Source organism: Aedes aegypti, chromosome 1 (genome assembly GCF_002204515.2).
Source record: "Aedes aegypti strain LVP_AGWG chromosome 1, AaegL5.0 Primary Assembly, whole genome shotgun sequence".
Lineage (NCBI taxonomy): Eukaryota > Metazoa > Arthropoda > Insecta > Diptera > Culicidae > Aedes > Aedes aegypti.
Window position 1 is genome coordinate 146,021,596 of NC_035107.1, and position 12,713 is coordinate 146,034,308.

Here is a 12,713-nt window from a genome sequence, read left to right on the forward strand (position 1 = left end):
ACGTATGTCGCGCACGAAGAGCGATTGCCAACTGAGTTTTCAATGCTGATTGTGCAACTGTTAATGATGCGATACCTCAAGTTGCATCAACCAGCTAGAGGATGGGAAACAAGTAGATGCCGTTTACACCGATTTGAAGGCCGCCTTTGACATCGTATCCTATTGGGCCTATTCACAAATTTCATAACGCTGAAGGGGGTGGGTGGGTGTCCTCGTGATGTTACAGCTCATACAAAATTTATAAAATATTCATACAAAAAGCGTTACGAGGGGGTGGGTGGGTGTCGAAAATGGCTATTTTTGGCGTTATGAAATTTGTGAATAAACCCATTGCACAAATTAGCTACGATGGGTGCGTCGACCGCTATGGTAGAGTGGTTGGAATCGTACCTCTGCGACAGGAAGCTCTGCGTGAAGATTGGATCGTATACTTCCGCTTGGTTTAAAAACTTCTCTGGCCTACCGCAAGAGAGTAACCTTGGACCGCTTCTCTACGCACTCTACGTCAACGGAGTTTGCGGCTCTACTGGGTGTAGGGTGTAAATTGATATATGCCGATGACCTGAAAATATGTGTCATCGTTGAAAGCCTAGCAGACTGCGAACGACTGTAGTCGTTACTGAACACTTTCGTCCGTTGGTGTGAACTAAATCGCATGATGTTCAGCATCAATAAGTGTTCCGTGATCACCTTTAACGATCATCGTACGGAAATCATTGATCGAGTAAATCAATAAAGTTTGTTATGCGGACGACCAAAAATTTTACTAATGTCCATTGTTTGAAAGCACTCTACACCTCGCTTGTTCGTTCAATTTTTTAATTCTCTTCCATTGTATGGTGTCCGTATCAGGCAAACTGAATTGACAGGATTGAACGTATTCAAACACGGTTCGTGCGCTATGCTCTACGGTTGCTTCCGTGGAGGGACCATTCCAATCTTCCACCATACGCTGACCGGTGTTGCTTGCTTGGGTTAGAAACCCTTGAACAACGTTGAATCACCCAATAAGCTGTTACGGCCACCAAGGTATTGAACGGAGAGCATTCAACGATGTGGCGTACCTATTTGATTTGGGAATGTCGTCAACAGTATTCAGACGAAAAATTTTAGATTCGATGAGCCCTAGATTTGTTTAAATTAGTACAAGTAACATTTATTGAGATTGTCAGATGAATGAGGAAATAAATAAAATAAAAATAAATAAATAAAATAAAGAACGTCACGCAACTAACCAAAGAAGGGGGTTAGCCTTATAAAATATCGCGTTGAGTATCATAAGGGCGTACCTGCAGTGATCAATTTCACTTCATCAAGTTTCTCTTTGGATTTTTACTTGAACTTTAATCGATTTTCTTTACATTTTGCAATGCAGTACGAAGGAGGACGATGAGAACTCTTTTTGGAAACTAGAATAACAATCAAAAACATATATTTGGCCAAGTTATTAGCGAAAGAGAAAATCGATCAATGTAGATACGCCCTTGTGACACTCAACGTTTGCAATGTGTAATAGGAGATTAGTGAAATAAATTTAATAAAATCAAAAATATATGAATTACGTTTCAAAATAACACTGACTTTGCTTTCCGTTTTCTTACCTATCGTTATTGAAGCCATAGCTACTGAGTTGGTTTGATCTTAGTTGGAGTATAATGTCCCACAGAAGAAAAGTAAAATTGATTAATTTTGACATCCAATATGTGTGGAACGAACCAGCCATCGGCTGAAGGTCTTAATAGCAAGGATAATAATAATAACATATTATGGGGACGGACCTGGTGTAGTGGTTAGAACACACGCCTCTCACGCCGAGGACCTGGGATCGGATCCCATCCCCGAGATAGGTACTAAAAATTTCAGTGACGACTTCCTTCGGAAGGAAAGTAAAGCCGTTGGTTCCGAGATCAACTAGCCCAGGGCTAAAAATCTCGTTAATAAAGATAGAAAGAAAAAAAAATAGAATAATAACATACAATATATAACTTCATGAATGCTCAAAACTTCTGTAATCAATGTATTGCCTTTCTCAAATTCTACTCTTCAGATATATAATCACGCTTGGTCATACGGGATGTCTGGTGTGCACTAAACAACATCGTAGCGCATCGACTGCCCAGAGATGTGAGGACTTAAAACGGAGCCTCGAAACCGACGACGTTATTGCAATGTTTCAGAATCCTACCACTGGTTTTGTCCCAAAAGGATTTACCTTCACTCGGTGGATTGACATGGAACGTATCAGTAAGCTGGAGAGCGAAAAATTGCAATTCAAACAGGAGCGTTTGCAAATAATGAAGGATTTCAAGGCAGTCAAAAGCAAACTGAGGAAACTCCTGGATGCAAATGATGTTGCAACTGATGAGCAGCGACTTCCCGTACAAGCGTTCAACTTGAATGAATCAACCACAGAAGAACTGAAAGAGAGGGTAATGATAAATCTGAATAGAACGACACATGACTATTTTAATTTAATTCAATTCAAATCAAGGCAAAACTCGAACGAGAAGAGGAACACAACAAACTGCTAAGCTTCATAAAAAGTCAGGAGAAAATCAACGCAATGATAATTCAAAAATGTTGGAACATCATGGAACGTAAACCAGTCAAAGTGCGGTAGGATTTGAAACAGAATAAACCTGAAAAAAGAACTAAATCTCTATCTATTCCCGCAGATCCATCTTCACAAAGCTAGCCGTGGAAAATTATCCCTCGCTACCGAACGAACGCGATCACGAGTTTTTAGCAAAGATGGCTGTGTATCGCGAAACAGAACTCATGGCCAGCCATGATGCCCTGTTGCCCTGGAAACCAACGCCAACCTATCAGCTGGAATCCATACTGAACCGTGATCCAGACTATGGTAACGTGATCGACGTTTTATCCCGGGCTGCACAGAAGAAATATACCACTCTGACTGGGACTACGACACATTTGTACGTGGAACCGATGCCGTTACGCTTCGAGCAGCTGGAAGTGGTCACATTTGAGCAGCTTTACTTTGAAAAAGTTTATGGAAATGTGGGTTTAAATTATGTTTTAGTGTGTTACACAATTAACAATGTTTTTTTTTTCAATAGATACAAATGTTGCAGCTTCGAGATTACTTCAACAAAAAATTTGATGAGTTGAAAACCCTAAAAGATACCGAAATGAACATGGTTCTCAAGAGAAACGCTCGCCTACGTGTTATTCAGAGCGAGTTGGCCATCATTTCTAAGCTTTTGGAAATGCCTCCGGCGCAACAGGAAGCGATTGTCGATCCTAGATTTGAACCGGACGAGATCCCAGATACCATTGTCAAAACGGAAGATCATGAAATTTCGGTGGCACCTTACCTGACTCCCAGCATGGAATGTCTTCTAGCACGGGAAAAAGCGGAAAAGGAAAGAAGGCAGATGGAACTGATGGCAGATGATTTCAAGGATCGTGCATTGATGGTGATGATGGATGGGGTTCTCGAACACCGTTGGGAAGATGAAATCAAGAAAACGCCTCCGGTCCCTCATTGTCTGGTAAGTTAAGGCCCATGTAAAAATGGAATAAAATGTCAGAAGTTTTCACAGTTAAAATCGACAAATCGAAAAAAAAAATAAAAACACACGGCTTAAAAGTAGATGGAGTAGCTTGTACCTTTCAATTCCGCCCCTAAATGCTTATCTTTGACAGATACCCGTATTTCGACTACCATTTGCAGTCTTCTTCACTGTCAGTTACTCGTATCCAGCATTTGGGGGCGGAATTAAAAGGTACAAGGTACTACATCTACTTTTAAATTTCTCTATTGAGATTCTGCTCAGAGGATTCGAATACATTAATAAGAAAACACACAGCTGTTTTATTTCCAAAATAAAAACATTGTGTGTTTCTATTTTTCTGTTTTCGATTTAATGATTTCCATTTTTTTTTTTTTTTTGACATTTGGTTCATTTTTACATGCACCTTTACTGCCCATACTCGCATAACAGTCCCATATTATATGGGATTTCCTATATAAATGGGACTGTTATGCGAGTATGGGCAGTTTAGTGACTTAACAGATGTTTCTCTCGGTTCGAGAATTGATAAAACTTCAGAATGGTTCTTTAGATGTCGTTACAAATTGCATTCCTAGTGAAACACGCTAAATGCGGCTAGGCTCCGCTCGTGGTTTAGCTCGAAAAACGGACATGCTTTGTTCTACTCACGGTACCGTGTTCTGCATTATCGTCGTCGGCCAAGCAGCACTCGCCAGACGAAGTATTGCGCGTTGCACTCCAAATTGGCTTCTCGACTTGCACGCGGGTGACGGTTGGTGCAAATAATCGACGTGGAGACCGTCGATCCGTTCAATGGTTCACACGTGGCGGAGAATAGCGTGTTGGACCTTTCGCTCTGTCGGAGATGAACGTCTCCCTTCCGGAATCTTCCCCGACCCGGGACCTTTGTCGTTGAAGCGTGGGGTCGAAAATGCGCTTGAGGAAAACGGGCGGTGTGCCGAGCAGGTTTTCTATCGCTAGAAGCGATTTCACACAAGAAGCCGTCGATCGGCTTTTTCGACGCAATTAATTAATTAATTAATGATTTCCACACAAAAAAGACGATTCATTTTACCTTCTTTATACACTATACACACACCAAAAAATAGACCGCACATAACTTTTGACCTATCGTTGGCTAATGCGACGCGGAAAGGAACAAGTATTGAACAAAAACTTAATCTTAAAGACTTCTCACGTTTGCTGAATCACCACATTAAACACACCGCGACACAAGGTACACTTAAGTACTAACTACGCGCACTCTCGCCTCATCCACGGTTCAAGTCAAAGTGAACGGGTAGAAGTCACTGAAATCCTCAGATAGGGTTGAATAGTACGGTCTTCTTGGCCGGAAGTGCGTCAAACTCCCGAAGTAGTTCGACGACCTTTCAAACATTCGATTTTCATCAATCTCCCCATCGTTCTTGCCCAAAACTACATCCCTTTCATACGCATACCTTCTAGATGGTCTTGTCTCGTTTTGTTTTATCTTTGCTTGCCGGTCATATAAAAAGAGAGAACTTGCATGCAAGTTATGCGGATTTGAGAATAATGCATATCATTTAGAAGTGGTGATTCTGAGTTTGCAAATATTTAGTGAACTTATTGGATTTAGTAAATTCTCAACGAAATATCGTTTGAAATAGAAAAATAAATTAAACACGGAAGCAACCAATTACATCGAAGGAAGTTAATAACTGTATACGCAACAATAAGTATCTACATTTCTACTATCACTATAATAAATCTTAAAATAATATTTCCATAAAATGACCATGTTACACTAGGATCTATATTTTCATAGATTTAGTTGAATAACTGTGCAGATACGAATCAACAATTTTACGCCACGCTTGCGCCCTAGGCTTGCTTGACACTAGCCTGATTGTACCACAAGCTTAAATGCCACGTACCCGAATACCACTAGCAAATGTTGCAAACAAGGAAAAATTCTGGCTGACGCACAAAATTCGTCAAGGTGAAGTCTTCAAAGAATAGCCGAGGATTAAAAAAAGGGGCCAATGATATTGAAAAGTGAGAAGTGGCTAGTGGCGTAGATCAAAGCAGTTTGGTAGCTTTGCTGTTTTTAATCAGCAAAAGCACTGCTATTAAAAATTACAAGGTTGTTGATAAGCATTTCAGCTGCCCGTCTGGTTAAGATTTGAAGGAATCAAAATACTTGCCACACGCTAAGCCTGCTCAACGCAGCCCATGTGTTAAAACTACACAGAATGAGGCAACCAATGCAGGACTCTCTGGCTGAGTGAAAATTCTGTGTAAGTCGCACTCATGCTATGTGTAACCGATGTGTTGGCCATTGGCTGTGCGCGGATCGAGGGAAATGGAACTGTCAGTCATCTCCCGCGCGGCAGCAAACTGTTGGCCGTTGGTAAGATGGGGAGTTTTCAGGGATTTTTTTTTTTTTCAGAGAAAAGCCGGAAGATGGTCGCAAATGAGAAAGTTTTTTCCCCATTTGCTTCCGCTTCAGCTATTCGAATGAAGAAATCTCTGAAAAACTTTAAAATCGGAATGTTTTTTTAATGTTTTCAGAAGCAAAACAAACATGGAAGCGAATTCCGCATTCCAAGCGTTCCTCCTCTGTGCGCATTTCACTCATTCGGTTTGTTTACTACCGTTTGCACAAAACTGTGTACAGCCCTCTTTGCACAGAATCTGTGCTGCATGAAGAGAGGCCGATTTTGTGTACTCGGCCCTCATTTTTGAGCGGATGAAGTTTAGCGTGTATGCGATCTTCCCTCTTCAAGGGACCCCACTCCTATTTCCTCCCATATTTCCCTTCCCTTTCCTCTCCCATCGGGTAGATGATGAAATAGACTCAAATATGGCGATGGCATAAATCTCTCAACTGGTGGGGAACGTGTCTTTGGAGCCGGCCTTCTGATACCTGATACCTGTTATCAAATATGTTTCCTGAAAGTAATTTCACTCCATGAGCTATTTTAGCCTAAGCCGTGTTCATTGAAAGGTTCCCTTCAACTTTTTATCATCCGTCACGTTATATCCTGTCAAGATTCTCCCATCACATCCCATAAGGCATCAAAGATAAAATAACAAAAAAGTTGATTTATAGAACACTTTCCCTACAGGAAACTGGAAAAGATGCTCAATACTTCAATGAGACAGATCTGCGCGAAGTCAAGGAATACGAAGAGCAAATCGAATTCCTGTACAAAGAACGTACGCGGTATAAGAAGATTCTTGAAACAGAGAAAGCACAAATTGTCGAAAGCTTGGAAGATCAAATCAAAAAGTTCAATACCAAAGTTGGAATATGTCTGTTGGAGAAAATCCGAATCGAAGCAGCAATCAGGGAGGAAGAAATGCGAATCCTCCGGAACACATTTTACAATCATCAACGACTGGTTTACGATCGTATTGCAAACACGTTGCGGGAAGAAATTGACTCTAGAGCTAAACACATTGACGCACTGACTGAAACAATGTGTGAACTTCAGGATAAGGTCAACGACTATAAAAATACATATGAATCACTCAGCATGAAGGATCGACTACTGGACAAGCAATTTAAGATAAACTTTTCAGATACGGCACAATCAGCGATAGTTGATCAAGCTTATAAAATATTCAAGTATTGTTATTTTACGATGAGTAGTGAAGAAGTGATACTATACCAATTGACATGTCATTGTAGAAAGCGTCCGAAGGCTCAATTGCGAGCGGTAGTTACCGTATCGATATTCCAAGACCTTGCCAAACGGATCACCGCCAAAAAAGCTTCACAGCCAAGCAACATTCTGTTGCCGCAAGAATGTGTGGATTATCTAGCTGCTTGTGACAGTTTAGACCAGACCTCGAACAGCCCTGCCGGAATGGACACCAATCTGTGGCAAACGCTTTGCAAAATGAGACGCATTAAGATGGAGAGTGAATTTCGGGTAATGGTCAAGTTTTCTACATACTAACAATAATTATTTACATAATCGATTCTTACTGTTACTGTTTACTACATTCCAGCTTAAAAGTTGTGAAATTCAACTGGCCGACTCTGAAGCTGCTTTGAATGCGTTTCAGAAGGAAATAACTTCAAAGCGAAATTCATTATCAGCTATTGAATCTAAACTTCAAGATTTGCTGAACAAAAAGGTAAGTTAAAATCAAATCAAGTGATCTATCTCATCGATCGCGTTGATTTCTATTGGAAATCAAAATCGACATTTTTTTATAAATGAGCCCAAACGAAAACCTTCAAAAGTTTTAAACTCTTACAAACTGTACAGTACCCGTTCGATTTTGGCAACATGCCAACAAAGTTGATGTTGCCAAAATAAAACCGTGTCAAAATCGAAGTAACCTTGTTTCTCTGTAAGAAAAAACAACAATAACTCCCAAACGGAAAAGATAGTGAGTTGCCAATAACGCATTTTTAAAAGCCCTAAAAGTGACGTACATTTTATAGCTCCAAAAGTGGACTATTTTAAAGAGATATAAGAATTGAAAACGTTAGAGCCAGAAGACCAGTTTTCAACAAAAAAGCACTAAATATTTTTTGGCAAACTTGCTTAAAATTTATTGTTTCAAAACTTTGCTGAATCATGTATATTAGCCAGGGACACGGTTCTTATGTGACTTGATTTATGATAATAAAATTTATTTGACAACTGCTACGGATGGATTCGACTTACATTGTACGTGTATACGGAACGAAACAATATACACTAATGAACTAAAAAAATAGCATTGTTTTTAAGAGGAAACTCGTCACTCAAACGATTTCCGTCACTGTTTTGTACGAGTTTGATTTTGTTTATACAAGTAATCGAGTTTTTACGTTAATTCTTATGCGACTTCTATTTTTACACTTTTTGTTTCACATTTCTCCAAAAACGCAAAACTTGTACTGCCGCGAACCGCAAGTCAGTCCCATCTTCATTTTCGTCAAAATTGAGTTGAGTTCAATTTTTTACAAACCTTCCCTTGTTCTTTCAGTTGCACTAATGAGATAATATGATTTGTTTAGAAAAATAGGAAAAAAAAACAGCAAGTCAAATTGTCCCATTACGGAAAGTAACCGCATATCAATCCCACTACAGATTTCCGCACGGGGTAACACAAAAATGAACCGCATTTTGATTATATTTATATTTTTCTCGGAAAGATCTCGTAGTGAAAAGTAAATTGCGAAAATGATTTTGGAAACTTCATAGCCCATTTTCTTAAGGTGAAGATGAATCGAAGCCAAACCTCAAATTTTCTAGAGCACAAATCTAGAGAACCAAACAACCATATGAGCTGAAAACTTAATCGATTGGTCATCACCAGCAAGTGACCAATCGATTAAGTTTTCAGCTCGAACGGATGTTCGGTTCGCCAGATTCGTGCTCTTGAAAATTTGAGGTTTGGCTTCGATTCATCTGCACCTTAATGCCTACTTTTTACAGATGGGACTGACTTGCGATTCACGGCAGTTTAAATATCTCAACTTTTTGCTTGAAAGTGCGCTTTTATTTATTTATTTATTGGTAATACCAAACCAAAACAAAAATTCAAATTTTAAGAACAAAACAAACGATCATGCTGACATTTTGAACGATTAGTAACTTGTTGATTGCGACCAATCAATCTAAATTTCATTTAATACCACTGTTTAGTCCTCTAGATTTGTGCTCTTGCAATTGAGAGGTGATTTTAATTAATCATCACACAATTCTATTTTTGCGATTCCGTTGCAAATTAATCATCTTTTCATTGATAATTTGATCTACATAATTGCCTGCTTTTCTTACCAATAAAACAATGCTGAAAAGTGCTACTTTTCAGCATTGTTTCCGGTGCTGAACAGTAGCACTTTTCAGTACTGTTTGGGAGGCGTCAGCCAAATATCGCAGTCTATTCTGCCATAACATCTGATTCTATAGCTTAGTGATTAACAAAGTGGGCGAATTCGCCCCCCAGGGGGCGATTTTCAGGTTCAGGGGGCCGATAATTTGTAAAACTGAATTTTGGGGGGCGAAAACTCTTGAAAGGGGGCGAAAATGGATCATTCAAGATTACTATTTCGGGATTTACCGCATCAGAACAGCGGCGCCATCGTATAAGGGATTTAAAATTGTGACAGCATTGCTGTTCTGTCAAACATACAAGATTACGGTGGCGCTATCTGTACTTTTCATAGCGGCCGTTTTGGTTTTTTTTTTATGATCCATTTTTGAGTTCTGGAAAATTGAAATTTATTACAGACAACACTCGATTTGATAGACAAAATATAATTATTGCTTAGGCATTCGTTTTTTTATTAATTTCAAAAACACGAAACGGCAACTAACAATTTTCCCAACAGGCAACGGTGATCTCAATAATTTTTGGTTATAATTATCATTGGACGGATTTTTGAAGAAGAACTTTGTGAGAATTATAAGCAATTATTTGGAATTTATTCAGTAATCTGAAAACAAAAATAACTTTGAATCAGGCGGATGCATTATTACATCTGGTTATTTACTGACAATGTTGAAGACACAATGTACTTATTTCGAAATACGTGGATGCATAAATTATAATCAGTAAAGTATTACTGTATCGGAATCCCAGTCTAGTGAAAAGCCTGTAATATACTTAAGACTTTTGCTAACGTATGTCTAATAGATTCAGTAGATATTACAGTCAACTCTCCATAACTCGATATTCAAGGGACCATCGAGTTAGGGAGGTATCGAGTTATAGAACACCAAACCAGTGCAATTGCGATCCAAGGGACCATCGAGTTAGCCATGAAAACCAACTTTCAGTATGGTTCTCTAACTCGATATCGAGATACAGAATATCGAGTAAGGGAAAAATATCATAACAGATTTGTTGATATTGAAAAAAAATGTGTAAATCAGGCCTGCCCAACCTTTTTGAGCCGCGGGCCACATTCCAGCAATAATATTGTACGGCGGGCCAAAAAAATCATTTTTTTAACCATAATTATTTTGGAAAACAAATTTGAAATAACTGTTTTTGAGCATCCTACTATAAGGATTCAGTAAGAATTGTTGGTATTCTATCGAGTTCTTGCGAAGGAGTTGTGTTTTAAGATTATGTCAGTATTTAGGTCAAGAAGCGCTGAAAATCCTGAACATAATTTTATATTAGAATCATGTTAAAGACGTTACAGTAAAAACTCGTTATAACAACAAATCTCTTTATAACGACATCTTCAAATTTCCATTGTAATTTTAACATTCGTAGCGACATTTCTATGTTTCTACCGTTCTCTATTATGACATTCGAGATGTATTTGGTAGTCACTCAGTATAACGCCATTTTTGCGCCATTTTAATTATTTTAGTAAAATTATGATCGTTTTCTTCCTCCATGCTCCATAACGACATCTAACTTCTTTATGACGACGTCATTTATAACGACATCTCATCAACGGCGATCCCTTGCGATGCCGCTATAATGAGCTTCGACTGTATAAGAATCCTACACAGAATGTTGTAACAATTCCGCCTATCATTATTGAACAATTATGCCTACGGTTATGAAGGAATTCATTTGGTAACAATCCAACACAGAATCTCCATTCTATAATCCTGTTATGGATCCTGCGAAATATTTGTCCAGGATTGTATATAAATCCTGTTAAGAATTTGATCCACACAGGATTTAGTAGAAAAACTTGGTTTAGAAGCTTTTGAAAAATTTTGCTAATAATTTAGTAAAGTTTTTTGTAATTCAATGTACAGGATTTTGTAAGAATCATTTCTTTGCGTCGATATTCTGTTCGACTAATTTAGCTTATTCCCATCATATTTCATTTAAGCTCGATTGAAGTTCAGTCTCTCCTATCAAATATTAAAGAAAGTCGTGATAAAGTGTTATATAAATTTCTATAAAATTATTGTAATTATTAGAGAGTATGATATCTCGTTATGAACCTCAAACAATCTTGACACACAACTCCTTTGCAAGATCTTTATATAATACTAAGTGAAATTCTTTGTTACCGTCAAGACCTTAAATCCCATGTTTGCTGTGTAAATAGGTGTTTATCTTATAATTTAATACTTAATAGTATAGTAATAGTAAAATAAATGTTTAAAATTAATTCAAAATACATTGAAAAGTAGTAATAAATAAATAACTTAAAAGCATGCACACTCAAAAGTTTAAAAAGACGAATCTAGGGAACAAAATTTGTTAAAACACTCATACATAACACTATACCCCTCGTACTCACTGCTAAACAGCAAAACGGGCTGCCACATACAATTAAAGGGACCAAGGAGAGAGAAAGAGAAAAACATGCTGAATTGGGGTAAATGAGAGGTACCTGGCTATTGCTTGATAAGCCAAAGATTCTTTCCACTTTACCTCTTGAGCGAGTCGGAATCTATTTCGTTACGATAAAATCAAAGCCGTGATATAGTGGAATTTTGACTTAGAGTCTACTGAAAGCGAATCAGGTATGAACATACAAACTAAAATAGCCCAGGTACCCTCTAATGAAGCCGTATTGTGGAATTATTGTTCCTATCAGGACCCAAGGGTGCAAGTTCTCACCCACGACCACGTGAAGTACCAGAGCGAATTGGTTATCTACGGGCCGAATCTCGCCGGAGACTCCAGCTCGCGAAATCTGTGGGTTTTAGAGGTCGGATTAATCCTTGATCCTTTGGAGAACGCCCATAGACACAGATCGCCGGATTGTAAGGATATACCAGGCAGTTGTGGCAGATAACCCCCAAGCCATTGTGTGACGATCAGGCCATCCTCAGAAGCAAGTTCACGACGTCTTCTGCGTCTACCAGGCACGTTGAATCCCTCTCTGCATGTTATTGGGACCAACCATCCAAAGCGTCGCGGAAAACCACCCCAGCAGGACTTTCCTGCCGATTTGAGTGGAATACACCTAGTCTCCATTCCCAGCAACACGTAATCCCCCTCATGTGGCAGACCCCATCGAGAGCAGCGCATCATCACCAAAAGGCCGGCCCAACGACACACTATACAGACACACATGCATGTAAGTTAGGAAATAAAAGGTTAAATGATAATTTCCACTTCATTCAGATTATTTAAGAAGGAAAGAACTCCTGAATAGCCAAGTACGCCGACTCTGAGAGAAAAGACACAGGCCCTAGCTTGCCGGCATACAGAGATACAAACGGGTCCTTCTGACCCGCCAGTAACATCTTTCTGAATCCTTACAAAGATGCTCAAAAA

At 38.9% G+C, this 12,713-nt stretch overlaps 1 protein-coding gene and 1 long non-coding RNA gene across 2 annotated transcripts in view; both read left to right on the top strand.

Moving 5' to 3' along the window:
- LOC5576554 overlaps nucleotides 1–12,713 on the top strand; it is a 58,944-nt gene that overhangs the window by 30,671 nt on the left and 15,560 nt on the right. Inside the window, exons 5-11 of the mRNA XM_021850064.1 lie at nucleotides 2,048–2,429; nucleotides 2,492–2,616; nucleotides 2,676–3,021; nucleotides 3,081–3,515; nucleotides 6,629–7,131; nucleotides 7,195–7,438; nucleotides 7,518–7,646. Coding sequence (XP_021705756.1) covers nucleotides 2,048–2,429; nucleotides 2,492–2,616; nucleotides 2,676–3,021; nucleotides 3,081–3,515; nucleotides 6,629–7,131; nucleotides 7,195–7,438; nucleotides 7,518–7,646 — 2,164 coding nt within the window. The remainder of the gene's footprint in view (nucleotides 1–2,047; nucleotides 2,430–2,491; nucleotides 2,617–2,675; nucleotides 3,022–3,080; nucleotides 3,516–6,628; nucleotides 7,132–7,194; nucleotides 7,439–7,517; nucleotides 7,647–12,713) is intronic.
- Nucleotides 11,694–12,544, top strand: LOC110677950. The gene is made up of 2 exons (XR_002501342.1): nucleotides 11,694–11,953; nucleotides 12,028–12,544. It is a non-coding gene; the product is annotated as an uncharacterized LOC110677950 (long non-coding RNA).